The sequence below is a fragment of the Falco peregrinus genome, chromosome 19, assembly GCF_023634155.1.
Source record: "Falco peregrinus isolate bFalPer1 chromosome 19, bFalPer1.pri, whole genome shotgun sequence".
Classification (NCBI taxonomy): domain Eukaryota; kingdom Metazoa; phylum Chordata; class Aves; order Falconiformes; family Falconidae; genus Falco; species Falco peregrinus.
Genome location: NC_073740.1, coordinates 1,855,219 through 1,882,594, shown reverse-complemented (window position 1 = coordinate 1,882,594; position 27,376 = coordinate 1,855,219). Strand labels below are relative to the sequence as shown.

General features: G+C 43.4%; 1 protein-coding gene across 3 annotated transcripts in view; it reads right to left on the bottom strand.

The window, feature by feature from the left end:
- Window positions 1-27,376, bottom strand: part of DIP2B (disco interacting protein 2 homolog B) — a 71,813-nt gene that overhangs the window by 29,825 nt on the left and 14,612 nt on the right. For 2 of the 3 annotated variants that reach the window (XM_055791987.1, XM_055791988.1), the window contains exons 2-5: window positions 11,964-12,035; window positions 4,807-4,953; window positions 3,324-3,449; window positions 1,333-1,545 (exon numbers count right to left, since the gene is read on the bottom strand). In XM_055791987.1, the coding sequence (XP_055647962.1) occupies window positions 1,333-1,545; window positions 3,324-3,449; window positions 4,807-4,953; window positions 11,964-12,035 (558 nt within the window). The remainder of the gene's footprint in view (window positions 1-1,332; window positions 1,546-3,323; window positions 3,450-4,806; window positions 4,954-11,963; window positions 12,036-27,376) is intronic. The other variant, XM_055791989.1, reaches the window with a different exon arrangement.

Here is a 27,376-nt window from a genome sequence, read left to right as displayed (position 1 = left end):
CTCCAAACGATTGCAGGGCTTTTTATTGCTCTCTCCAACGAGAGGTATAAAAATCGTCTAAGCGAGAGTTCTAATTCATTTAAATTAGGTGTTAGCACAGGATGAATGTGGCATCTACGTGGCAAATACGATTCCAACAAAAATTTAAAACTTCTGTTTTGCATAAAATAGTAATTAGATTAGACAATAGTTATTCTGTAGGTAAAAAGCTGTATTACCTTAATTCATTACAAAAGGTAACGCGGCTTTCTGTACGCTCCAATTAAGAACAGCCTCTCTGCTTCAAAGAGATGTTAATTATATTGGCTACATTTTATGGGCAATTTCCCCAGTTTTCCATTTCAGAAAACAACTTTTGTCCCAGCAAATAAACAAACAAACATAACAGCAGTAAAAAAAAAAAAAAAGTGAAACAGTTAAAACCACCAGCACTTCTACGCACTGCTTGCCCCAAACTAGTTAAGCAAAAGCAGAGAGCACACAAAATACAGACATGTCCTAAGATGCGGTAATATCCTTAAACAGCAGATAAAAAAAGACAAACATACACAGAGCAAAAACAAACTTTGCAGTTTCATACAGAAGCATCAGCAGCGAGGAGCACCTCAGAGCCTCAAAAAACTGAGTCTGGGGTATCCAGATCTGTAGATTTTGCTCCGTCTTCTCAATACCTGGATGCTTTGATTATTTCTCAGGCTAGTCGTGAAAGATCTCCGCTAAATCTTTACTCTGGCTAAAACCATTTTTTTGTGACGACACGCTCATTTGTTCACATATATGGCTAGTTTGGGGTTGGGTTTTTTGGTGGGGTTTGTTTTTTTTTAATCTAACACAAACAATAAACCATTGGGGCTTATAGCAAAATGAGAATGTTCAAACACAGCATTTCCCCCACTCCGTAGGCAAAGACACACCCCTATGGTATTCATCAGGACACAGATGCCAAATGCTACTTGCATACGGTAGCTTTGTACACACAGGAGCTTCCAAATAGCTGTAGACGTAAGCAACACAGTATACAGAAAGAAAGTGGTGCCTCCTGATCCTGTCAATACTGTCACCAACACCCTGGAGTCTTTTCTACTCCAATAAGCTCCTGCTCCCCACTTCCCCTTCTTCAACCAACTCAGTATTCTGAATTTCTGAAGGAAAAAAAACAAAACAACAAAAAACAAACAAACATCATGATGGTGCAACTCCAACAAATCCTAGCCAGTTCCATCAAAACTAACTAAGCTCTGGATCCGAATTTCCCTTTTGCAACGGGCAACTCCAGCTTTATGAACACAATCTGAACTCGCAACAATTTTTCTGTTCATACCCATCTCCTACCTATTCGAGTATTGGCAAATACATCAGCTAGTGACCCACTGGTCCCTTTGCCTTCTCCATGGGAAAGTGTAGAAGATGCTGATGAAGATGTGGATGACCCCTGAATAGATCGGTTGATCCAAGACTCAGCATTCTGTAAGCTCTGATGCAATGCAGCAGAAAGAGCAGCTTGGCGCCTTAGCGACCCCTCGTCCTCGGAGGCAGAAGACGTGTCTGTGTGGAAGCAGAAAAGAAAATCTAGCTGCTTAGGGAAAAGCACATTGCACTGAACATGCCCTCTTTCCGATTCACATACCGATGGCAGAGGCTCGTCCTCTGAAGGTCTTTTTTTTTTTTTTTCCCACAGGCTGTGTCAAACAAGGTTACAGTGGCCCAACCAGGAGTTAAAGCAGCAGCCGCCTCCGAGGCGAACACCCTTTTTTTTTTTAATTATTTTTTTACCCCTGGTGTTTTGCCCCTGTTTAAAGCACACACAAGATTCACCTCCTCAGCCAAGTATCCTTCCCCTGGGCTCTCCGAGTTCATTAACTTATCTCTCGTTACTTCTCCATTCGCATTCTATAATATCAGATGGGGGATTGCCTAACTTTGGGCATTCTGAAATGGAAAGTGAGGGGTCAGTATCGTTGCCAACACTGGAAATTCCCAGGAACCAAGCAGAATGCAGGCACCGGGAAACAAATGTGCCAAGGCCACACGCAGAAAATGCTTTTGTCTGGTATTCTAAATGGGTCCCTTTCAACTGCAGAAAAAAACCAAACAATGAAACCCCAACCCCAAAACAAACCAAAAAAAAATAGAGAACACTACAACAAGGAACTGCATCCTGTGTTTCCAAGAGAACAAATACCTCGTCTATCCTAAAGCTGTGAACTAATTATTTATCGTGAAGAAAGCACTCATTACTTGATATCTCCAGTTGTACGGTGCTACGTATAAACATTCAATTAGACTTTGGCCTAAAATTTATGTGTTCTTCAAAGCGATTGCCTGCCTACGCTCTAGTTATAAATCCAAGCGTTAAGTGACGTTCTACGTACTTGCCAAAGCAGAACGCAGTTATGAGCTGAAGAAAAAAGATTCCAGACAGAGTGTAAGCGGTACCCTGATATTTGTGGAGCCCTCACAGCTCAGAATGCGTTGTAGTCCTGGGCAGGTTAGTACAAAGCTGAGACCCAAGCAGACACCAGGAACATGCATGAGCCCCCCGTAGAAAGGAAAAGAAACCCAGGAATACGAAGGAAAAAAAAAGGAGGTAAAAGGACAGGGGTGAGTGAGGTAGCCTAGCAGAGCAGTTCCAGGGAGATATGAATTCGCAGTGAGCTAGGAATTCATAGTATTCAGATGACTTTCTCAAGCCAAATGACTGTGATGCTTCTGCACGATGAGAGACAACACAAAAGTCGCTGCCGAACATCACACGTACTCATTGTTTAAGCCAGTGCGTACAGCTGCTTGAAAACAGAGAGCTTTATTAATATCTGAGCACATGCACCGTAACAGACGCCGCGTCCTCAGAGGTATTTTGCTGCAGCCACTATCACACGGGAGGGGTTAGTAAAGAAAAAGTCCTGCAAGTCACGGAATCCCGCAGGATCCCCTCCAAGGTTCTTGCCCAGAAATGTGTATCGCTGCGAATCTTTCCTGTGCGTTGAGTAGTAAACCTTAACCAAATCCAGACATGAATGAGGCAACCGAAATAGGTGCGAGGGGAGCAAAAAGGAGAAGCCTGGGTCCGAAAGCCTGCTCGGCTCTTGTCAATTGAGTCTTTCAAAGCTCTGGGAAAAAAAGGCATTTTCACAGCCCTAACAGCAGCTCCACCAAAACAAGCAGCTGCTCAAACCTAGCAAGAGCACTACAGGAGTAGCACGCTACCTCCAAATGTGTCAAAAAGCCTGAATATTTTGACAATTCCAGCCTCTTGATTTAGCAACTGTTACTAATGCGTACCTTAACATCCCCACAGAGACCGCACGCTGGAAGAACCTAACCTGGGGGAGTGCAGGCATCAGCTGGAGACTGAACAAACGTAGACCGTCTTTTCGTTGGCATGGGCAGGGCCATCTTCTGTTCTTTGTGTTTTGCCAGGGCTGCTTGAACGGCTTCTGTGTGGATGTCTGCAAAACGGGAAGCGCATACACCGAGTTTTGTAACAGCAAAGGAGGAAGAAAAACATGCAAGGCTTACGCACGTGCAGCTCTTGCTAGAGATCTGGATTTATGCAATCGTCCATTTTCCAGAACCTTCCCAAACAACTACATTTTTGCCACCAGCTTGTAAAGTACACATTTCCTTTTTTTTAAAAACAAAACAAAAAAAACCCAACAACAAAACCCAACCCAACCCAGGGAAACGAACTGAGGTTTCTCAAGTTAGCAATAGCTAATAGCACAGCCAGGTTTTTTTAGCCTGGAATCTTCTGGATTAGCCATTATATACTTCTGTCTCCAGCAACTTTTATAGAAAGTTTCTATATAAAGTTATAGAAATCCCAACCCCACCAGACTGTTCCCCTCAAACAAAAATTATCCTAAAATATGCTTGTGCATAATTTAAAATACGCACCTAAGCTAACAGTGTATACAGCCCCAGGTGCAACTCTGGTCTATAAACCGACAAGCTCTCAGCCAGTTGTCTGATTTAGGAAAAAAACTTGTTCAAAAATCTGAATGGATGCAGATTTTATGTAAATCTTGGAAGTTACTAACTATGGCTGTAAATACATGCTGGTTAGTAACTGGAACAGGCTAGGACATGCAGCTTCCATCCCTCTGCAAACATCTAGAGCTCTTTAAAGGAAGACACATCACCGGTGATGGGAAGGCAACTTCTTAAAAAAAAAAAAAAAAAAAAAAAGTCATCTACATTAATCTCTCAGATTAACATACTTTAATTACGCTTCTCCAAAACCCAGAAAACGAGGCTCTTTAATGCTTTAAGAAATGGTGGTCTGTGATAGCAGTGTTCCTGGAGAAGGTATATTTGATATACTTTATTCGTCCCTGTTGAGAAGAAACCTTCGATCTTGTTAACGCAAAGGGAAAACCAAAACCAGGTGGGAACAAAAAATAGGAGCCACCACCTCCTCCTTTCCTGAAGTGGAGATGGAAACCAGCGAGGTGCCAATCCCAGGAACCAAGTGCTCCCTGTCACCTCACTGCATCTGGTTACTTACAGACACGGTTAAAACAAGCTTGATGTCATTCAATGCAAGTCATTGACAGAAGGGTGGCAATGCAAGCCAGAAAAATCAAAGTGGCAAAAATGGCAAAAAGTTATTTGCTTTCTTTTTTTTTTTTACTTGGCATTCTTTTTGATTCAGAATCACTGTCATACAAGTCTGATGTTTCTTTATACAGAACTACCAAGGTGGGATTTTCCATCAGCAGATAATACGCTCGATTCCTTGAGAGGACACAGAACTTTCTTCCTTACCAATAGGAATCCCAGGTGAGCCCTTGCCCCCCGCCTTACCGGATCGATAGCGTTCATCTCTGGCTCCTCCTGAGCGAGCTCGGTGAAATTTGGATGAGGATGATGACGATGATGATGCTGAGGCTGGAGTTGCAGATGGAACAGGCATCTGAGTTCTGGATTCCTTCTGTAACACTGGATCAACCCCTGGAAAACAGTCCACATCTCTCCTGAGTGCAGGAAATAAAAGGAGCTTTTTTTGACCATGCTCTTCTCTTCTACCACATAATCACAGGATTTCCTTTCTTTTTTTTGTGTGTGGTGCAGTGGATGTAATTAGCGTAATACATCTGTCCAATTATGCCTTAATCAGTTAAGATATACCTGTCCCTTCTTTGACCTTACTCTTAAAGAGGTTTTTCCCAGCTTTTTTCTTTTTGAGGCGTTGTTAGATACTTGGAGTAAGAGACAATCTACAGCAAATCTGACGCAGGTGATATAATACACAATTTCACATAATTTAAGTAACCTGTCAGCGATAAAGGAAGATGAAGCCACCTTTAAAGAATCCACTACAAAATCCAAAAGCAAAAGTGATAAGATTTCAGATAAATCTTGATAAATTAAATAGTAGGTCAGGCAGGTAAGCCCTACGATCCCACACACTTAACAGAGCCGTTTGCAACGAACTCCGATGTTTTGTCATTTAATATCTGTAGGGTTTGCTCCCTGTTTTGCCACGTTTCCAATGGGATCAGGACCACACCTTACTCACATCATTGTGTTAAGATGGAAGAAAACCAGCAGTTTAAGGGTGGTGAAGCGATATACGTAAACAGCTTTTAGAGAACATTGTCATTTACACCAGCTTCCTTGGAGACACCACCGCTATGGGCACAGTGAGTAAAGGGCTCTGACTGATGCAGTAATTTATTATCCCAAATTAAGTTTGAGTCGTGGAGAGCAGCAAACCTATAGAAAAATATACTGAGGAGCTGGGTTTGTTACTCAGCGTTCCGACGACCAGTACGCGTTATTGACAGGAAAACCAATAATATACCAGCAGCAAGAGCCTTTGCTATTCACATTAATTACAAAACCAAACAGCCCCCTCGAGTCGTGCACGTTCTGGCTCCTTTTGGCGTGCCAAGGAGTGCCTTTATCATCCTGGAAAAGTTTGGTTTTCCCATGAATACAGGAGCTACAAAGATAATCCGATAAGAAGTTATCAGTTTACGCGACACAGCAAAGGACGCTAGGAATTGTTGCTACTTAGAATTGTCAATTCTAAAATGAATCTGTGCATCAGTGAGAATTTTTTAAAAACTAAACCCAAAAGGTCATACAGCTGTAATTACCTTCAGGTTGCCACCTGAAGTCATGCAAAAACAAGAGCAATTGTGTCATCTAAATACGCACCGCTTATGAATTTCTCACAAACTACCAAAGGATTAGAGAAATGAAGAGGAAACCACAAATCCTGGACTCCAATTCCAGTTATACCACTTTCTTAGTGTGTGGTTTTAGGTAAACAACTGCAGGCAAGCGCCTCCAGCTCAGGGAACTTACAATACCAGCAAATCACACCTAACTAGTTGCAGAAATATTCAACCACCTCCTATACCTTCCAACAACCTAAAGAGCAGAATATTAATTAAATTTTACAGCAAACTAACTATCCACTTAGCCTAGCATCATATACTTTGAAAAAAAATTCAAGAATATGGGGGCTGCATCTCTGGAAGAAGTTATTTCTTAACCCCTCTCTTTACTATTTGGACTGGAAATCTTTATAAAACTTGTCAACTTTTATTAGGATTTTTACTAGTTCCACGTGTGATTATCAACACTCAGTGGAGGTAAGCTACCCAGCTAATGTATTCATGATTCTTTAAACTACCCTGCCAAAAAATGGGAACCTGTATTTCTCGTTAAAAAGAAGCTATCCCGCTAGCCAGAAATCCTCGTTAAGGGGACAAACAACCACTCCCCATTTTCACTGGTATTTTTTTTGGAGATCATAACATGTAACACAGAGCTCTGGTTTCACTTATCAAAAAATAATCATCACCTGTACAAAAATGCCAGCAAAAATTCTACGAAAGGTAGAAGGGAAAAGGAAAAGAGAGTTCGGGCGGTTTACGTGCAGGACCTGGTAATCAGAAGATCTGTACTTCAGGGCGAGATTTTCAGTTCAAAAGTCTCAGTTTATCCAAAAGGATCACTGTGGATGTCCCTTCCCATCATTCTGGAACGCACTGCATCGGTAACTAGTTGTAACATCTTTGTAGCACATGTTGGCCTTAATCAAAACCAAGAGTTTTATTTTGATCCGAAGACAAGACAACTTCACAAGCCGAGAAGAAAAGCTTAATGCTTTCTGATCATTCAAATATTTACAAATTCAAGTACCCACTAGATGTCAGCAGCAGATTTAAGACTATTTTAAATGAATTATTAAATTCATACTCAGTTCTCTCTTGTTAAGTCTTGCAAAAGCAGCTCATCTGCTCTGCGGGGCATCACAAGGCAAACACGACATTGCATTTACGAAGGGATCAAATGTGTCTGTAAGTGACATGACACACCAAGAGCGAGCTCTTTGTTTAAGTATTTTGCTATGACATAATAACATGTTACAGTAGCCTAACAAAGCATCCAAGCACGGAAGAGGGGGAAAAAAAGTGTAAATCACAAATGGGTGTACAACAAAGCAACGCCAGGGAGCGAAGCCTGGCAGGTGATCGGTGATTTTTTTAGCATTCCCTTTATAATAATCCTGCCACAGGTGCAAGTTTCTGCTGGCAGGATCCAAATCTACGGAGAGATGAAAAAGAAACTATTTTAGATTTGCTTTTGAAGGATGCTAAGGATTTTTTTTAATTGTCCTCAGTTTTTAAGCAGAACTGGCTGCTCTGATCCCTGTGGTTTGATGAAGAAGTTCAATGATTTAGAGATTATTTTTTTCATAAAAAGACTTTTTGATTGAAAGAATCGTTATAAGCATCACGTATGATCAACAAGAATAAGTGTTTACATTAATAACAAGGACAGTGACAGAAGAAACGCAGCAGACAAACCTGTTATTCTGCTGTTTTGCGTAGAGCACTGAAGCGCTCGTGTTGGACTGGCCACCCCTTACAAGTGGAGTTTTTTCAAGCTACGTGCCTGCAAAAATCACGTAAATGACAAACTCAAGCCTCAGGTTCACAAGTCAGCCTGCACAGCACCTCCACAACACGGGGGAGAGCCCGGCTGCGTCAGCGTAGTGTGGTTGCTGGTGTCTTCCAGCACTGAGAAGACCCAGAACTCACCAGATTTAGGAAATTCAGAGACTTTTGCAGGAGTTATTAGCTAGGCAGGTCTTAATTCTGCCTTTTACAAGACATGATGGAAGAATTCTGGCGCTCCAGATCCTGGATAGCATTTCGAAGGGGGAGAAATTTATTTCCTAGAATCCAGTGCTAAACTTTAATTGTGTTACCCCTCAGACTAAATAAGGAAGAAAATAATTCCCCACTTGTGGTAGCTGCAAGTCAGGTCTTGTAAATGGGTGAAACTCTCTAAACAACACTAAGCTGGAGCGCGTGTGTGTGATTTACAGGTTTAGACAAAGCTATTTTATCGCTGCTTTACCGCTCCACGTTAGCTCCCATTTGAAATAACATGATGCTGAAAGGGGGCGGGGGAGGGGAATAGCAGCAAAATTTTACAGTAGAGTTCTTTCTGCTGGCTTATGGGCAGTCCACAAGACACAGGGTGGCAGGAATGACTCTTCTGAGACAGGAGATATATGACAGCCCCCTCAGGAAGCAAAGAAGAAATGCTTATTTTCCCAAGTGCCATGATTTCAAAGACATGAAACACTAAATTAACAGAATTGGTAATGTTCCCACCTTGTGCTATCCATGAATAACACAAAGCAGAAAAACCCAAAACATCCATTAACAGCTGAAATTCATAGATCAATTCAATTAGGCTTCAAATGTTATCAATTTCAGCAGGTTTACAAGCATATTACTCCTGTCTTCCAACACCTTTCCCTGCGGTACTGGAACACCAAAAACACCAGATCGCATTCATCTTACCTTTTCAATAAAAAAAGTACTCCAATGTTCTCTTTGCTTAAAAATTTTGATTTTTTTTCTTTTTTCTTCCTCATCATGGGAACAGAAAAAGGGAGGAAGAGCACTCCAGCAGTTACATAAAAAGGTTCTGACAGTGAATCAGTGCTTAATGAATAAAATTTCCTTTACACATTAGCAGCAGAACCGAATGCATTATCTTAAATAGCAAGAAAACACACTCTGCCAACAGCCTATGTGCAAGGGCTGGCTAATTTTGGCAGAAGGCATTCCTGTCGCTGCGCTGTTTGAGCTAAAAAGTTGTAAATGCTTTTCCAGATTTGTCATAACTAATACGGACAGGAGCACTTTCCCTAGGCAGGGTTTGCCTGTATCCGCAGCAAAAACTCGTCTGAAGAGGCGGTGAGTTACTACACCACCTCTTAGTAGGGGAGTAGTTCACCTGTCCATCCAAAAAGTGGTTTTCAAATCAGAGCATCGTATGGCACCTTTTAAAACAGGGGCAAAACCAATTGGTCTTCACAACTGGCTCTGAGGGTGACTGGAGAACGTCAGTGTTGCTCCAATAAAAGCAACATCTCAAAGCCCTGAGTCCCAAGCCTGTTTCAGAAGGCGACTTACGGTTTAGCTACGCTCAAGACGTATCCAGAAGGACGCTGAGGACGAGGTGACAGCAGGACAGCCTGTCTTTCCTTCCGCAGGTGGTTAGCGAGGAGTGCAACATGGAGCAGGCACGCCTGCCCTCCCTGGTTTGGATTCGGGCAGCGGTGGAATCAGCAGCGTTACCCAACAGGCACAACCTGGGAAGCTGCTCAAAACACTTTCTTCAAAGCCTTTTGCGCAGCAGCCAGCAGGTAACAAGAGGAGCCACGAGGCTGGTATCGCAGCTCCATCACCTCAGTGAGTTCCATCTACAGAAATGGATGTGGCACCAGGAAAACATGTATCTGTAGGTAATTAACATTGTTGCCTGAGCTCTAAAATAAGGAGGCAAACTGCCAGAGGCAATGTGAACGGAGCACCGATTTAGCAATAAGAATCTCCCCAGTTATAACGCTGACATGCCCTGACGTGCCATCCTACCTACCTTTGACTCATTTCACAGCTATGAAACGAAGACAATCCATTAGGAGCAGCGGGACAGTGCTGCCAGAAACCCAACACATGGAACACCAGCAGTAAATACTTTTTGTTGTTGTTGTTCTTGTGGATTAAATGCATTTCCTTCTCATTAACAAGGTGACCCGATTCCGAATCCCTCCTGCGTGACTTCAACATGATTTTTACAACAATCCCAGATATAGGGGCAGCTGGGGGGTAGAAGATACATAAAAAGTTGGAGGGCTGAGCCGAAACGGCAGGCAAAATGCTGCCTTAGTTGGTGAGCTCCTATCAGCCTGCGCCTCTTCCTGAACTTCAGCTCATTCTGCAGCTTTCAAAAACATGATAATTAAAATAGCAGGGCCACAGACCGTCTGGCCAAACATTATTTTTTTTTTTTAATCCCCCTTCCCCATCTAATTAAACAACATTTTCTGCAACAAACCAAACACGCATGTAAAGTGACAGGCACGAGGGGCGTGAGATCATGCCATCGATAGATGAAAAGCAACTGGTAGAGCTTCAGCCTCCACTAAACTCCAGGAAAAAGCTGGTCTGCCAAGGTGGCACCTGAGCACGTGGAAGGCACACATGTTTCCTTTTAAGGCTCAGGATCTCCACCAGCATCCTACACCTTGGACCCAAGGGATTGTAAAACCTGCTTAACAAATACCTCCTTACAAAGACCATCAAGAGGGATTAGTCATGTGTGTGACTTTTTGGTTTCTTTAAATAACAGATGTGATACAAAGGTAGCAACCTCAGATTCCTATCACAGCCCAGGTGAGGCAGCCCTCAGTACTGGGAGAGCCATTTCTAATAAAATCTCGAATTTGAAGGCTAAAAAACAATTTTTGCCTTGCCACGTTGGGCAGGGGGAGTGCAGACAGGATACACCGTTCTTTTGTAGATAAATAACCCTCTACGGCAACCGGGCGCAGGCAGAAGAACGAGCACCAGCTTTAGCTAAATCCACAAGCAAAGCAAAGCTGGGAAACATCTGGGATGGAGGAGAGCAGGAATGCAGCCAGTGTTTCGGAATGGCAGAGCCTGGAAGTTGCCACATGACAGTGCCAGAGTCCTACTATGTTCCTCAAGCAACTGCTGGAATTTCAGCAGGAGAAAACCTACACCATCCTTCCTCAGCGGATGCAGCGCTGATGGTCAATAAATGCACTTTGAGCTTCCACTGGGGTTTTGGGTTGGTTTTTTTTCATTTTTTTGGCAGTAGTTCCATCTCGGTAAATTACAGTAAGTCCAGTCATGACTGCCTGTCATGCCCATTCACAAACTGCTCAGAGCCAGACGCGTTAGTTTTTAATGGTTAAGCATCCCAGCATATCAGCAGTGCAATTATTTTGGGTAAGCAACCCCATAATAATTATTAGGCATACTTTCAGCCATATCCTTCAGTTTACAATTATATATAATTATCCTACATACAATCAGCTCTACTGCTAAGGATCTCTGAACCAAAAGAAACAGATGTAAACAAAGTACACGAATTCAGCTGCTCTGGTAAAATAAAGCAACACACGATGAAAACCCGAATGTTTCTCCAACAAGGAATTAAGACGGCTGAAAGAAGGACACAGGACAGACCAGCCCGGCAGAGTTAAGCCGTTTTTAAGAAGGTTTCAAGGATGATTCTTGAGGAGCCCACGGTTCATGACTGATTCGAAGCCCTCAAGTTCTCAGCTGACGAGGGAGCGGGATGTGATTTATGTACGTGGGAAATAAAGACAGGGCAGAGAGAGCGTTGAAACACACAGCACTCTACAGAGACCCACCAAAGAGCTCTGGAACTGCCACGAATCCCTGGAGTTCAGCACGAACGAGGCAAAAATACTGCCCGTGACTTTGTGGCATCCACGCAACCTCCACAGTTAGTTATTAGATAGCTAAGGAAACACGTATGAAACGGAATAGCGCAGAGCTGGCAAATGAAATCTCAGCGCTCCACAGACATTCCACAGATCCCTTTCATGTCAAGGCTATGCAAAACTTACACCAGCTCAAACAAGTACCTACCTTGGGTTTGTGGAACATACGGAGCCAGCAGCTTTGCTCTCTTCTTCTCATACCCCTTCTGTGTGATGTCCCCTAAAACCAAGACAAAAAAATCCTCATTTAATCACGTCCTCATTTTTCAGCTTGATGACTGTTGGCTTTTCTTTTCAATGACACGATGGTTTCACCTGAACACAGCAACGCACACGCTGAAGAAAACCTGAAAGTGAACAAATGTGAGTATACTATGATTTCAAAGCCTCCACCTTACAGAATTACTTCTGTAGTTTCCCCTGGGACCAGAGATAGATGCTATATACTATTTAAATGCCGTAATTTGAATCAGAACAGCTATCTAAATGGAATATCAAAGCACTGAAAACCTAAAAAGGGAAACTTGGGAGTGCATGAGAATATTCTGTAACCACAGAGCCGACTTAGGCTAACAAAATGGAATAGTTCCCAAATGACAGGGCAAAGGGAAAGTGCAAATTCAGAGCCTCATCTTAAACTAATCAAACTGAGACCAGCTTTTAGCAAACAACGCGAGCCCACTGCCCACTGCAGGAGCTGTTCAGGGCACCTCCAAAAACTGAGGCGAGGACGAACAGAGTCAACTTCTAGACAACTGCCCAGCAAGCACACCCTCTGATCCAAAAAAATCAGACTTTTAATCATGTTTATGTGATATCTCGTGAAAGCAAGCGAGGGAGTTGTGGGTTTTTTTAACCTGGTAGTAGCCGTAATTCCACTCTTTGTCTACTGATACAAGAAGCTCCACAGAAGCAAAAACTCCGGAAGAGAGTAAATCTTAGTAAACTTTTCCCTTTTTTAAAAAAATTAATCTGTCTGATCCTGGAGATGTACCATCTGGCTGCTGTCTTTTGTTTTAATTTCTCACATTACATCCGAACCACAAGAAAAGACTGAAACCTTGAAGGGATTAAAACGAAAAGCCCTGGGGCATTTCAAGCCTTCTTGTAGCCCGACCTGCACTTATAACCTCTTATCTCTTGGGGTCGAAAGACTGGAAGCAAAGACACGGCAGTAAGGAAGCAGAATTCTTTGGTATTACTTCTTGAGTGAAAATGAAGCCCACGTTTGTATGACAGCAAGAAACCAGTGATGGCAAACGGCGTGTTTTCTTTGCCATGAGCCCTGTTACTGCAAGGCAGTAGCATCAGACACCGAGCAGCACAGGCCACTGCATCTGCTGCCTCACCAGCATCCTTCTGCCAGACACTTCCAGCCTGATCTCGACGGCCACATCAGAAAAGGTGATTAGAGGGTTTAGGCTCTAAGCCTCCAAACACAGCCAGCATCTCTGCTAAAACATTCCGGCTATCTGGAGATATATATATATATATGTATTTGGTTATATACATATATATAACCCCAATTCTGGCCATCGGGGTTACAAAGGTTATTTTGCAGCACAGAAACGCTTGGGAGGGGAACAGACTTGACTCCTTTGTGCTGGATAGTCAAACATCAGCGTCGCTGGCAACGCCTCGACAAAGAGTTTGGAAGCTGAAACGGGTACTTCCACTGCTCAGCGGAGGGCGTGCATTTGCACACAGAATTTTACCTTGCTCCTCTAACACTACGTTTGAGTCAGGCCCCAGCAAGTCCAAACAAATCCAGCAGCTGAAAATTAGAATGTCCACGAAGCACCGAAACGCCAACCAAAGCATTCATTTTAATGCCTGATTGCAGTCCATCGCTGAGATTAATCCAGCTCACAAGAAAGGTATGCTGCCAGCGTGAGGAAAGCACACCTTCAAAAGAGAGCTGCTCCAAGACTACACGCCAGAAGGATAATGTTTTGATTGACGGCGTGAGCTACGAAACCCACCGGCTTTTCCGAGATTTGCCTCTCCATTTGCAGAAGTAGTTTTCATTCCCCACGCTGGTTCATTCGGGTACCGAACAGACCAGGGTGACTGCCACTTCAGGAAAAACAAACCTGCACAGAAAGGGGGAGGGATTTTTCCTTCCGAGCCAGCCCACAGATTTGTTTGCAGCTCGTTATTTTGTGATTCATTTCGCCGCAAGATTTAACTGGACTCTTGACACTGGTGGTTACGCGCTGTACCTAATGAAACATTTGCCACAGAAAACTGTTGGAATTGCTAAGGAATACCAGTACGTTACGAACAAATCCCAGCACTTTCAATTTAAGTACTAGTAGCATCACTTTTTATTTCACCTACAGGGAAGGAAAGAATTCTCTCTAATCACCTGTTCCACGCCAATATCCTACCGACACAGCAAACGCATCCTTGCAGGAGCACAAGCGTTACGGTTCACAGATGGGCACTTGGAAAGCTGAAGCCGAAGCGAGATCCTACAGAGGAACAAGAAAGTAACTCCGGCCAAAACATTACGTGCAACCTCAGCTAGCGCGTGGTGCAGATCATTTACGTTATTGCTTGGAAAAAAAGGGAATCTATGAGCATAAGCTAGTTAAAAAAATAAAAAGCCTAATGTTACTTGGCAAAAGCAAGAAAGTTCCAACTAGCAAAATTCGAGGAACAGAAAGAAGGGTGATAAATTCCTGGGCTTTCCCTGCAGCACCATGTCTTCCCACTACTGAACTTCCAAACAGAGTTTGTTAAAATAATAAAAAAAGAACCATTATTTTGACAAACGGCTTGACAGTCTTGAGCACCTGCCCACAGGATTAAAAAGCCTAAGTTTTAAATTTTTAGACCTGAGCCCTACTCGGGCAGAACTAGGTAAGAGGGATGGAGAGGGTTAGAAGAAACAGGTAAACGAAGAGTTCTGTGCTTAAGGACGGCCATCCATGCAGGCTGGAAACAGACCCGAATCAGAAATAAAGCTCCAGCAAGGAACTAAGGCTCTTGGAAAAAAACCCTTGTGTGTAGGCATACGGTGGCATGTGTAAAGTTATCTCAGTAAAATCATGATCCCGTTGCTACAACCACAACAGTTATGCCCCAACTGAGATCTCAAGTCCTGGAAGCTAGAGTCCCTTTAAAATATTGCACGAGTGGAATAATTCAATTGTATAAAGTCTCTTCTCTCTGGTCATACATAGTCCAAATTTGGTACTAATCCGCTGAGACAGAAACCAAAAAAATCACTACGGGAAACACTTTCTTTCACCCTGTTCCTTTTCCTGCTGATTTACAGGAAATGGAAATGGCTAGATCCGAACGTAAAGGCAGACTTCCTCAGCGAACATCATAAATTCCAGCCACAGGAAGAGAACCAAGACAATAGGACTGCAATCTCAAGAACCATTCACTCCTACTACATCAACCTGGTAAATCATCAACCCCGCCTCCATAAATTAAAACACTTGGTGACATTTGGTACGCTAAATTCTTCCAGAGAGCTGAAAAAAAAACCCCACCAAAAAACAACCAACCCAAGAACCACAAACCCCTTCTACACAGATGCAAGGCACAGCGCTACAAAGGAAGCATTAGCAAAGCAAATGAGAGCTGACAATTTAGCTTTAAAATGGTGCTAGTGTTTGTTCATTCCTAGGAAAGAAATTACAAACAAAAACACTTACTGCTGAGACATTCTTTTGGCCCTCTCCCAGCTACAACTGTTTCTGTTCAGTTGAGGTCTATATTTATCTATCTCCTCAGCTAGTCATGGTTGTGCCTCCACACGCTGGGGAGGCCCTGCTAAGGAAAAGGGATTTTTCCCAAAAAAGAGCCAAGTTTTGGCTTCTTTTCAGCCAAAAACCTTTCGCCATAACCAACTGTAAGATTCTTGTATGTCATCGTCTTTCCTAGTGTCTCAAAATGCGATGTCTGCAATCCTCAGGGGGTTTTTTGGGGGGTGGTTGGTTTGGGGGTTTTTTTTGTTGGTTGGGGTTGGGTTTTTTTTTGTTGGTTTGGGGTTTTATTTGTTTGTTTTTGTCGTTTATTGTAAAAGGGGGAGCTAAGCTGCTGATTGCTGATGCAGCAGAGGAACAGGCTCTCCTTCCTTCCCAACACCTCTGCTGCAGTGACGGCAGCCACCAGCTCAGGAGCAGCGATCCCCTCGGCTCCCCCAGACAAACAGCCTATTAGAACAGCCCGAAGCGTAAATACAGCTGGCCACTGCCGCAACCCAGCCCGTCACCTCCCCGCGCCACCACCTCCCTCGCCGTGCTCCCTAAGCTCCCAAGGTTTCCATCCCCACCAACGAAAGCTCTGCCACCGCCTCCCCGACTCACCAAGGTGAATCCATCCCAACGCACGAGGGACCTTCTCCTGCAGAGCCACCAGCTCTGTTCTCTTGCCCTGCAGAGCATTTGCAGGACTGACTCCAGCCACCTTCACGGAACGGGCTCCCTGGCAGGAGGCTGGCACCGGTGTTGCATCACTCCAGTCACTCCTCACCTCGCTACCCATCACCACACCGTCCCCTTCTTCCAACCCTCTTCCCCCTCTTCTCTCTCCTGACAGTTTCGAAGGCAGAATTTAAAGAAATCCTGTTTTTCAAGACACAGCAGGTCTTGCAGATACACAAGAGGTGCCCTGCTGTGGATTCAGAGTAGATTGAACTTGTCTTCTTTCTGCAAACCGTGAATCTAGGAGTAATGATTTTTCATCACTCAGAATGCCTGGACAATAATCCTGACTCCATGATGAAATCCAAGAGGCCCTGCTTGTTTGTGACTGAAGCAGCATACTTTTGAGAAACAGAATTCCCTAGAAAAGAAAAAAAAATTGCAAATAATTGATTCTGAGATTCCTTTTTTCATATCGTTTTCCTAATTTCTTGAAAGGAAACTGGATTTGTATGATGAGCATCAGTTCTAACCTGGATGTTCTGACCAGCGCGAGTGCAAAAGAAAAGATGAACTTGGCAATGAGAAAAAAAGAGGAGTTCGGGCATAGCCAGCGCAGAAGGAAGCTGATCAGCCTGGATGCTACACCTATATTCAAATCATGCAATAGAGAAGCCTCAAACTTCAGGAGTCTCACCGCCCTGTGACGCCAGGCTGCTTTTTAGCAATTAGAGTTGATGATCTATTCTAAACAGTGGTGCTCAATCAGTGCAAGGTGGTAACACCAGCTAATCCTGCTACGCTCAGACAATACTCCTCTTTCAACATCCCTGCTCCCCTTCCCCCCATGGAATGAGAACACTGAATCATTTACTGTCTAACAAAACCATAATTACTACAGTGGAGAAATTAAGGAAAATGATCACGTAGTGCACAGCATCTCCCCAACAAAGCCTCCAAACACTTGACTGTATCAAGCAAAAGATTCAAATTTGAAAGCAGTTTGCACGCATTTTTTTTTCCCAAAAAATGTTTCTATGCTTTAAAAAAAAAGAAAGGAACATTGATGTTTTGAGCAGTTTGTGCTAAAAGAGAATCATGGAAATGCTTTTGGTACATCCACTAGCCCCAAAACACAGCTAGCTACTCTTAGCAAATACTCTAATGTGATTATAACAAAAATAAAGGAATAATTCTATTCTCACCCCTGCACCAGCTTGTTGACTCTGCCTTTCTTGCTCACCCCCTGCTTGTTCTCCAGGCACATATGACAGGCAACATCTCCCTGCAGTTTTATCATCTCAAACTCGCCCTGCAAGAACGCAACATGAAACCTGGTTTTGCAGAGCTTGGTTTGGGATTCCCTGTCCTTGACCAGAAGCAGACATCAAACCAGAGATACTGCAACCCAAAGTGCAACTGAAAGTTCAAAACGTTCTTCTGTTGCATGTCACTGCCAGGTCAGGGCTTCTACATGCGATGGATGCTGCAGAAACCCAAAATGTGCTTTAAGACCATCTCGGTCACAGCCTAGGCAGAAAACAGGGATCAAACCCAGCAGTCCAGCACTTCGCTAAGAAATGCTGTCGCCACTCATTTGTTTTGCAGCTAGATAGTGTCTTTCTTCCGTTTCCTGGAGGGCTGGCGACTTCTAGACACCTCACACTTCCACCACCACCCCCCAGCACCCGGTGGTTTTACCTAGCTCAAAGCTAGGACGCCCTCAATCCCAAGCTTCAGCAAGCCAAAAGATAACATTTAAACCTTTTTTCTACGGCTGTGCGTTCAAACAGACGATGCCTATTAAATGGTCTTGCACTCCTAACACTCTTTGGCTATAACTTCAGCACAAAAACTATGTTTGAAACAAGTTTAGACAATTGCCTCTTTCTGTCTGAGGCCAAATGATGATGCAGCTTCAAAGATCCCCTCCTCCTTCCTTCTGGTGAAGCTGTATATCAGGTTTCCTCCTTCAAGACAATGCTAAGGTTTGCAAACCATACAGTCTTCCAAAAAAAAGCCACTGATTTCTTGAAAGAAATAAAGCCTCTATATGTCACCAATTAAAAAAAAAAAAAGGTAAGAAAACCAAACAGAACCAGTTTGGGCTTTGCAGTTTCCCTTTAACAGCACCATTCTGTTCCCATTAAGAACATGAATAGGCTACTGAAAAAAACAGCAAGTCTTACAAAGCTGTGTTTGTTAAGCACAACCATTATACTGCTACAGTTGCAGTACTAAAAGTTTCACAGACAGATCAGCTCCAGATTAATTTATATACACAGTACAAGTCTACTTGGCTCCAGCACTGTGGGGACTCTGTTCCACTGTTTCAAAAAAATCTTTTCTCAAGGCTTATGAATGTTGCTGTACTCAACTCAAACTATTTTAATCTCAACATCTATTATTTCTGAAGAATGCAATTCAAGATTAGGTTTTTGCGGCGTGGTCTACCCTGCATACATGGTCCCTGCCCCGCTGCAGAGGTCTGGGTCAGGGGTCGGTGTCATTTAAGGTCACAAGGTGCACTTTACAAGTCACTTTCTGCGTGCCTTAAGCCTCCTTAATTTTTTTGTTGTTTTACCTTTAAACAACAAATCCAACTACCAAAACTCTACCGAAGAGCCTCTTTATGTGACAACAGCACTTCAGAGTTCCAGCTGATCCACTGTCCTCGATTCACCCGTCTGGGTCCATGTATTACAAAGAGTAATCTCAGATGCCATATGTGATGCATCACCAAACTGGGTGAGCTAAGGACAAAGTTCGGTTTTCTTTGCGTGTGTGGGCAGGGGGTGACCGATGAAAAGGAGGTGTCATCAGATCAGCTGAAGACCCTCTCCCTTCCCCACAAAAAAAAAATAAAATAATAAAAGACACATATGGTAACTTATCATTCCCATTCCTGCTGAAAATGGTACTATCCAGGGTCAGCAAAATGAGTTTTCAAAGGCTTCACAAGACTGGGATGCTGAAAAACGTTTGGAAGCGTACCACCGTAAATAAAAGAGCCTCTTGTAGATGTGCTACGCTTCTGTGGGTTCTTCTCTTTACAGCAACCATGAGGACATCCTTACACGTGACTGCGCGTGCGGTTCGCACAGCACCACCGTGCCCCTGGTGTTCTCAGTGGTTAGTTTCTTTAAAGGACCTCCCCAGCGAAGCTGCTCGAAAGACCACAAAGCCCAACTTCAAACCCTACCCCCAAGTTCATTAGTATGCAAGAATTAAAAGCCCAGAAATATTTCGCCTGTCAGATCTTCCACCTGACAAAAGGATGCACAACACGCTTGGCGACTTAAATCACACTTATCGACACCCAGGTAACAATCTACCTTGACAAAAGGTAAAATGTTTTTTAAAAGGTTCCAAAACCTCTTGAATATAACGCCTTAAAACCTTTTAAAACATCATTAAATTCTGTTAACCCTGATAACCCAACTAAATACCGGCTCCGCTCACTGCTGCTAACAAACATCTGCAAAATACAGTCACTGAAGGCAACTTTATACAAGGTAATAAATTTTACATGTTACCCATAAACCCAGCACATGCACATAAATAGCTTAATCCCATAGACAAATAATAAATCTTGCATGTAACCCCATCCTGGGGAAAATAATAAATAAATTAAAATCTTTTAAATAGCTACATCTCCTCATGGGGAAAAAATGCATTTTCCCTTCTGAACGCCATAAAGGGCACAAAACCAAGGCTTTGTCAGAAACGGGATTTTATAAAACCTATTCGAGAGAAATGTTTCCATCCATTTTTAATAAGTACTCAATGAGAAGAATGCGAGATTCGATGTAGGAATGCTTAACTGCATTTATAGTACTAGTCCTGCATCGAAATGAGGAGAAACAGAAAGCAGCACATGCACGGAGGCGAGAACCAGCGATACTCACAGTCCGAGTACAGCGAGGCACCTCACAACGCCTTTAAAAAAAACCAGATGAAGTGACTCTGCCCTGAATAATTCTCTCTTCTGACTAACCTCCTGGTCACAGGCACCAGCAGAAATTCACATTTATTTAATCCTCAGCACAAACGCACAGACCTAGCCCTCCGCCACTAAACTGAAAACAAAAGTTTCCCAGGAAATGACTAAACTTTGTGCAAGTGTAACAACCCCGTGATTCAGCGCTTGTTCAGTAGGCAGGTACATCCTTGTCTTCCTTAAGGTAGAAACCGAATTCTCAGAACAGCGAGCGCTGATAATCTTCTCCTAGGAGCTGCCCATCCAGCCCAAGATCGCACACACGCGTCAACTCCTTGCTTATTCTAAACACTCGGCACTTTCTCCACGAGACAGACTAACGTGGACAAATGATTTTTCCAAACCAAGCCTGGTTTTAGCCCAGGAATAAAAGGAAAACCAAAAACATGCAGGCACCCACAGAGAATTCTGCATCTTGCTGCAAAATGGTTGAGACGCACGTAGATAGCCACCCACAATTAGAAAGTCAAACAATATTTTCCCTTGGGTTTACCACAACCTGCAGTAAGCAGCAGTCAATGACAGTCTGGGGCCCTGACAAATGGGCTGATTGATAAAAAAAATGTCAGATGTACGAAGCTTTTACCCCACCCACAGCCATCGGCGACACCACAGTTTCCAGTCAGAGGTATTCGATGAAACCAGACAGTCCCTGGCATTTATTCTGCACCTCCGTTCCAGCGGAGGCCGGGGCTCACCAGGCTGTTTTCCTCTCGACTCTCTTGCACAAAAACTTGATCATATTTTTGCATTATTTTTTTTTTTGGTTCAGCAGCTACCGTGGCCACACAAAACCATCAGAATATTACCACAGTGCATCGACCCGGGATGATTAAAACAGAAGTGACTGTGGGTTTTAATTCTGTGTGCTGTTGCTATCACCTACCCTTTCACGGCTCTCTGATGCCCATATTTAATAATTCTCCTGAAAGAAGCTTCGCTCTTTTCTAATGTAAGCCAACTGCCACAGGTACTCCTCCCTGGTAACTCCCTTCCAAACCTGACACTGCAGCAGCACCTTGCCAAACCATCCAGAGAAGCAGTTGGGATACGCAGCCCATTGAGGTCCAACTGCACCTGAAGGTACTTTTTATAATTCTAGATTCTTGAATGAGATGCAAGAATGGGAGAGGAAAGAAGTTAAGAGCAATTATCCCCCTATCTATCGATCAAACACAGCGCTGCTCAACGTACTCAGGCATGGAAATGCAACCCTGACCTTCCTCTAAACAGTGTTAACGAAGCACTAACCTAGTTGGCATGTCATGCTGCACGGCAGCGTGGTAATTACGTCTTTCCAGATGGGAAAATGCTATTCCAAAATCACAGTGCGATGAGCTCGATGATTACGCATGATGAAACAAAGAAAGCTATCTTGATGAAAGCATTAGCACTTAAAAGATCACTCCCCAAACAAAAATCAACAACAAAAAAACCCGCCAAACTAAAACCCAAACAATCAATCAATGGCAGGAATGAATTTTTCAAAACTAAATAGGGGACGCGTCTATCGTGACATGTTTTCCCACATGCCTCCTACCCTGGTTTTCCCAAAGAGGTAGGACCAAGCGTGTATTCATAATAATACATATATATAACATAAGAAGAATATTCACTCCCATTTCACGGAAGAAAAAAGCAGAGAAAGTGTTGGCTGCTCAAGAGAGCAAAACACATTGTTTTTCCCAAAGCACTGAAATCCGAAACGCAAAACCACAGTCATTTTACAGCATTTAAAAGTGATTTACTTACTCCAGGATAGTTACTATTAAACAGTATTAGTCACCATAGTAGGATTCCACTACTTAAAGCAATACAATTATTAATCTTTTACCCAGCCTCAAATTAGCGTGCAACACTAGTAATTTGACTGGCGGAAACTCCCACCAAATTCCAGAAGCGTACCTGTCAAAAAGACAGCAGGCAGACTCGAGCTGCTATGGAACTGTTCTTGGGTTTGCTATCCATTTTAATTTTTTTTTCCAAGCCTGACTAACGGGAAGCAAAGCACTTTGTTAAAGAAACCTTAAACCTGCCCAGTCGCCTCCGTCCCACACACAGTTCCACAAAAGCGGAGCTGTGGAGGCTGCCCCACTGAGTGATCCTTGCCACGAGCAAGCGCCGGAGTCTGGACAGGCTCCCCTCGGCACAGCCCAGCCCATCTTTTCTGGCTTGAAGAGCTCAACCCGTTCCAGTTGGTTACAAGCTTGGGAAAGCAGATTTAAATAGAAAAAGGCAGAAGAAAAACGCGCCGTACAGCATGGTGTAAGAAGCAGATTTCAGACCCTGAGCTCAGTATGGGCTGTGTTAAGCTTTCAGTTATGTTTACATCAGCAACCATGGCTTCTTGAGGAATTTCATTGCTGAGGAAACCGTGTTGGCATGTCACCAGCAAGCCTAAGAAAAGCCATTATTCTGTCAGCTGTGATGCTCTTTACAAGCAAGATCATGCAAGGAACGACTTCTGTTCGGGGCTCTTGCGGCGTGCTAAAGAGGAGTCAGTGTCTGCTTCAGCAGCACTTTGTTTGGAGGCTGGGTAGCAGGATGTGGCAAGATCCTTCTTCTGTGAAAGCCTTTAAACTGCGTGGAAGATCAAAATAATGGGCAAAACAGACGAGAGCAGCAAACAGGAGAACCCTCAGCGCACAGCTTGGCGATCCAGCTGCACATTGCAAATCCGCCAGAAAGCTACTGAACTTACCTGTTCCGAGGGAAAGCACACACCTCCCCCCAGCACATCGATTCCTCCTAATTCCGTACACTAAACGGCTCTTTAAAAACAACAATAACTCAGGTTATTATCATAACGAGAAAGAACGATCAATCTCAGTGTGCTGGCCTTGTTATGCAGGATATTGCAGTATCAGACAGATATTTCTGTCATTCCAAAATGGCAAGATCCAAACCCGTGGCTTCTTCTTGCCTCGTAGCCGCACATCACCACGGTCATAAGATTATTTTCACAAACCAGTGAGGACAAACAGCCTTTCCACATTGACACCAGTGGACCTTGAACCTAAACAAACAGGCTTAAAGTAAGAAAGAACCTATTCAACAAGCTATCTCCCAACCCACAATTACTACTTAGAGTGAACTTTCCTACCGTGGCCTCTCTAAGGGCGCAATATCTCTTCTTCCAATTTAAATAAACTGAATTCTCACATGTCTTGCTCGTAGAGGGAAGGAAGTATGGAGAAATGAGTAGGATTATTTAAGAGCACACTGTCAGCAACTTGACAAAAAGAATGCAAACAAAATGAACAAAAGAGCTTACCCAAAAAGATATTGCAGTTACAGATGTGATTTACTTTGAAGACTTAAGTATCTGACAGCAAATGAATACAGGAATTATTTACAAAATACCCCAAATACTGTGTTTATTACAAAAATCTGTCACCACAACCTTGTTAAAAAGCTCCTTCTCCCATCCTGTTTTCCCGTTGAACATTCACATCATCAAACTACACGGGAAATTTCTACCGTGTTGATATTTTTTATTAGTGAAAAATACAGGGGATGATAACAGTGGACTAATCACAACCAATCGTTCCAAAACACCTTGCTTGCAGTTCCCGGTGAGCGGGGAATCGAGGCTCTCAACCCAAAACCCAGAGGATGACACAAAGCTTCGGACAATGGCTGCTTTGTTTGCACAATGACTACAATCTCCACAGCAGTCGAGATAGAGAGGCTGAGAAAACATCCCATCCGAATTCCTCCCTAGCCTACCCAGGCCAGGATTTTGGCAAAGCAGGGCTTTCGTATTACAAATCGCTCGGGAAAGGGGACAGCACTCCTCTCTGACCAGTAAGCCCTTCTCCTTCCCACCAGCATCCTCTCAACAGCCCAACGACCAGTTCTGGCGTGGTCTGAGCTACACACAAAAGGAACTCCCTTCTGGAAAAGCAAAGCCATCACCATGAAACAGATTAAAGCCTAATAATCTCGCTGACAGAAGCCCGGTGAAGAACGAATTGGACAGCTTCCAACGCCGCTGTCTCCACTTTAGAGGACAGCAAAATCGGGACTGGCCCTAACACAACACGTATGACACTTGTAATATTAATGAGTCAGCCCCCTACCTACACGTAAGAGCTGAGTATCAATGGAAAAGGAAACATTTTACAGCTGGCAGCAAATACCGCTTTGCTGGATAAGCAAACACCTAAATACAACTATTCTCCAAAGGGTTCAGATTTTGACACTTCTGCACTCTGTTCCCACGAAGGCCAGAGAGACATTTCATCCAGTGGAAATAAACTCACGGCAGGTTATTTGTAATAAAAAGGGAAGAAAAATAAACACGTTCCTCTGGAAATGACACAGCTTTCAGCAGGTAAATGAAAAACTCCTGTTGGTAAATTCAGCATGGAAGTATCAAAAGACGAGTTAGCGGTAAACAAAGCCTTTTAAACAACAGATCGACTGACCCAGCAAACACTAGCCAACTGGAAAGAAACATTAACTGGTAAACAAAAATGGCTGAGGCCAGAGGCCAGAACGCCGGCTACGTTTCCCTTTTGTTGTTCCCATCTTGAACCACGAACGGCAGATTTCAGGAGGCTCAGAGCCATCGGCTGAAAAGCATAAACTCCTGCACAAGCCTGATCAAGAATGTAGCGAGCACAATGCAAAACAACTACGAGCTTGTGTACTCACAGCAGCTGCAGAGTCCGGGCAAAAAAAATCCCCGATCCTTTTCTAAACGGGTTCCAAATGTTTTTCAGGACAAATTATCACATGCACTGAAAGGCAACCTACCGGCACCAGATCTGCTCTGGTGCTCTTCACTCAGACAAGAACATCTTGAAGTTGGAAGAGAAGAAACTTTTGTCTAGTGATGGGTAAAAATTTCACAGTGTATTTGCAGTGACAAGCTGCGATCTCTCCAGGCTCAAATGAAAATGGGCCAAAAATCAGGAAATATCATTTATATAGACTTCTAACACATAACAGCAGTGTAAATAACCACATTTCAGCCCTAACCGAGTGGAAGTTGAACACCAAAACGCCTGCGTTGGCACTGCTTGCTTGCCTGAAAGCCACAGAGGGCTCGAGCTGAGCACAGAAGGATTTCTGTCAAGGCAAAATCCCTTGGAGATTCAGAAGTCCGGCATCAGTGCCACTACGTACGAAACGGAGCGAGAGAAGGAGCGGTGGCAGAGCACGTGCCACCGAGGTCTTCTCTGAAACCTGCTGCTCCCGACACAGCACAGCTGGCTGCATCTGTGTTTTTTTACTGGTGAGTGACAATACAGACTGGTCTTTACTGGCACGAAAAAGTGTTACTTGGATGCGATACAGTATTTGTTTGGCTGGACTCTAGCTGGAGAAAAGGAAAAACCGCTGGATCTCTTTTACGGTTACGTTTATGGCAAAGTTACTTACCAAACAGGATGAGCTGCTTAAAAGTATTTCAGCCATAAATCAAAACAAATAAAACCACTTTCCATAGTGTAAGTTCATCAGAATGCTCTCAAGTTGTCCTCACACACACTACCACTGGGAAGAAAGCCTTACAAATCTGCTAAAAGCTTCAAGAAGCCTAAATGAAATATTAATACTCTGAAAATGATGGAGCCAGCACAAAAACACGAGTCTCCTTTGCCACTCCAGTTCTGTATAGGCCAGAGCAAAAAACCCGAAAGATTTCTTGCAGGGATGCCTAGATGGAATTATGAATAAACCAGAAAGAGACCCCAGCTATAGCCGTACAGGCAGGGAACTGCAAGCTGTCTGAAAAAGCAACAACCAGCAAAATGTATTCACAGCTCCCTTACCTTTCAGTTCCTCAAGAAAACTATCCACCATTCCCTCCACTTTAAGGGTGCTTGGTTGGTCAGGTCTTAAGAGCAACCTGGAATGACTTGCCAAAAGCTCCCACAAAAATCTTTTAATTGAACGATGACATCAATTACTTAATTTTAATGAGAGTGAGATCATATTTTAATTTCTCATTCTGCAATAAATGTAAAGCAGAGGTGACTGTGCAGTTTCTCAGCAATAGCCAATCTCCCTCAAAGATGTAAGCAGAATTACATCAAATTACAAACTAATCTTTACTGCTTTATTTCACATTAGCACTTAATTCTAACAGTATTACGCTGCCTTTATTACTATGCAAAAACACATGTAAGCCCTCCAACCTGCTCATCTAAAACAGAAGCTCAAGACCTTGAACTCTCTGGTTCTCGCAGGAAGAAATCCTGATCTCCCTCTAGGCATGGACAGAGCAAAATTTAAGAATCTACAATCCTAAAACGTCCAGAAAAACCCCAAACCAACAAACTAAAAACCCAAGACAAAACAAACGCATCACCTGACGAAGCAAGGTAAGAAGTGCAGAGGATGTTAAATTAGATTTATCTTCATTTGTGAGGACACAGAGGTCTCTGATTCTGTATTGTGCCTGTTGAAAAAAATATACGACGGAGGCCACAAATGAATGCAGGTGCACAGGGCAACTGCGGATGTTTGGCAAAGCTGCTGCTTCAGCTCCACAGCACAACCTTGGCAAAGTTATTCCATGTCCGTGGCCTAATTCCACCTCTATTTTGGTTGGTAAAGAAAGCAGGGACTTTCCCGGCCTCTAACTCAGTTAACTGCAGGAGTCCTACCTCCTCTAAATCCTGCAAACCCTACAGAACCCTGCGCTGGAGCCATCCAGAGATCATCCCCATTGTGGTCTGGCCCCACCGGCTCACAACCCATTCTGGTACCAGTGCTCTCCGCTGTCCTGCTCCAGCATGACTCGTTACCCCTCTCCCATCTATTCTGCATCATTCCAGGTGGGAGTTTCCCTCCTCCTTGGTCACACAATCTTAGGTTAACGTGAGATCCTCCACCACACGCTAACTTCCCAGCCTCACCACGGAAGAAATGAGAATTTAACATTCCTTTTCTTTTCCGCATTTCTGCCTCAGATGACAGCATAAAAGTACTTGCGTATGAACCATCTGTTAGTACAGCTAATGGAGCCATAATCACTAGATATCAACTGTTTCAAAGAAGGCTAAAATGTTTATAAAACCAGTGTATCAATGTAATAATATTAACAGGGAGATGCTTGTATCTTTTTGTAAAATATTATATTCACAGCAGGCTTTGCTTTCAACTACAAACATAATGGCCTTTTTATAGCAATCTGAAGCACCACAGACAGTACTACACAATTTAAGG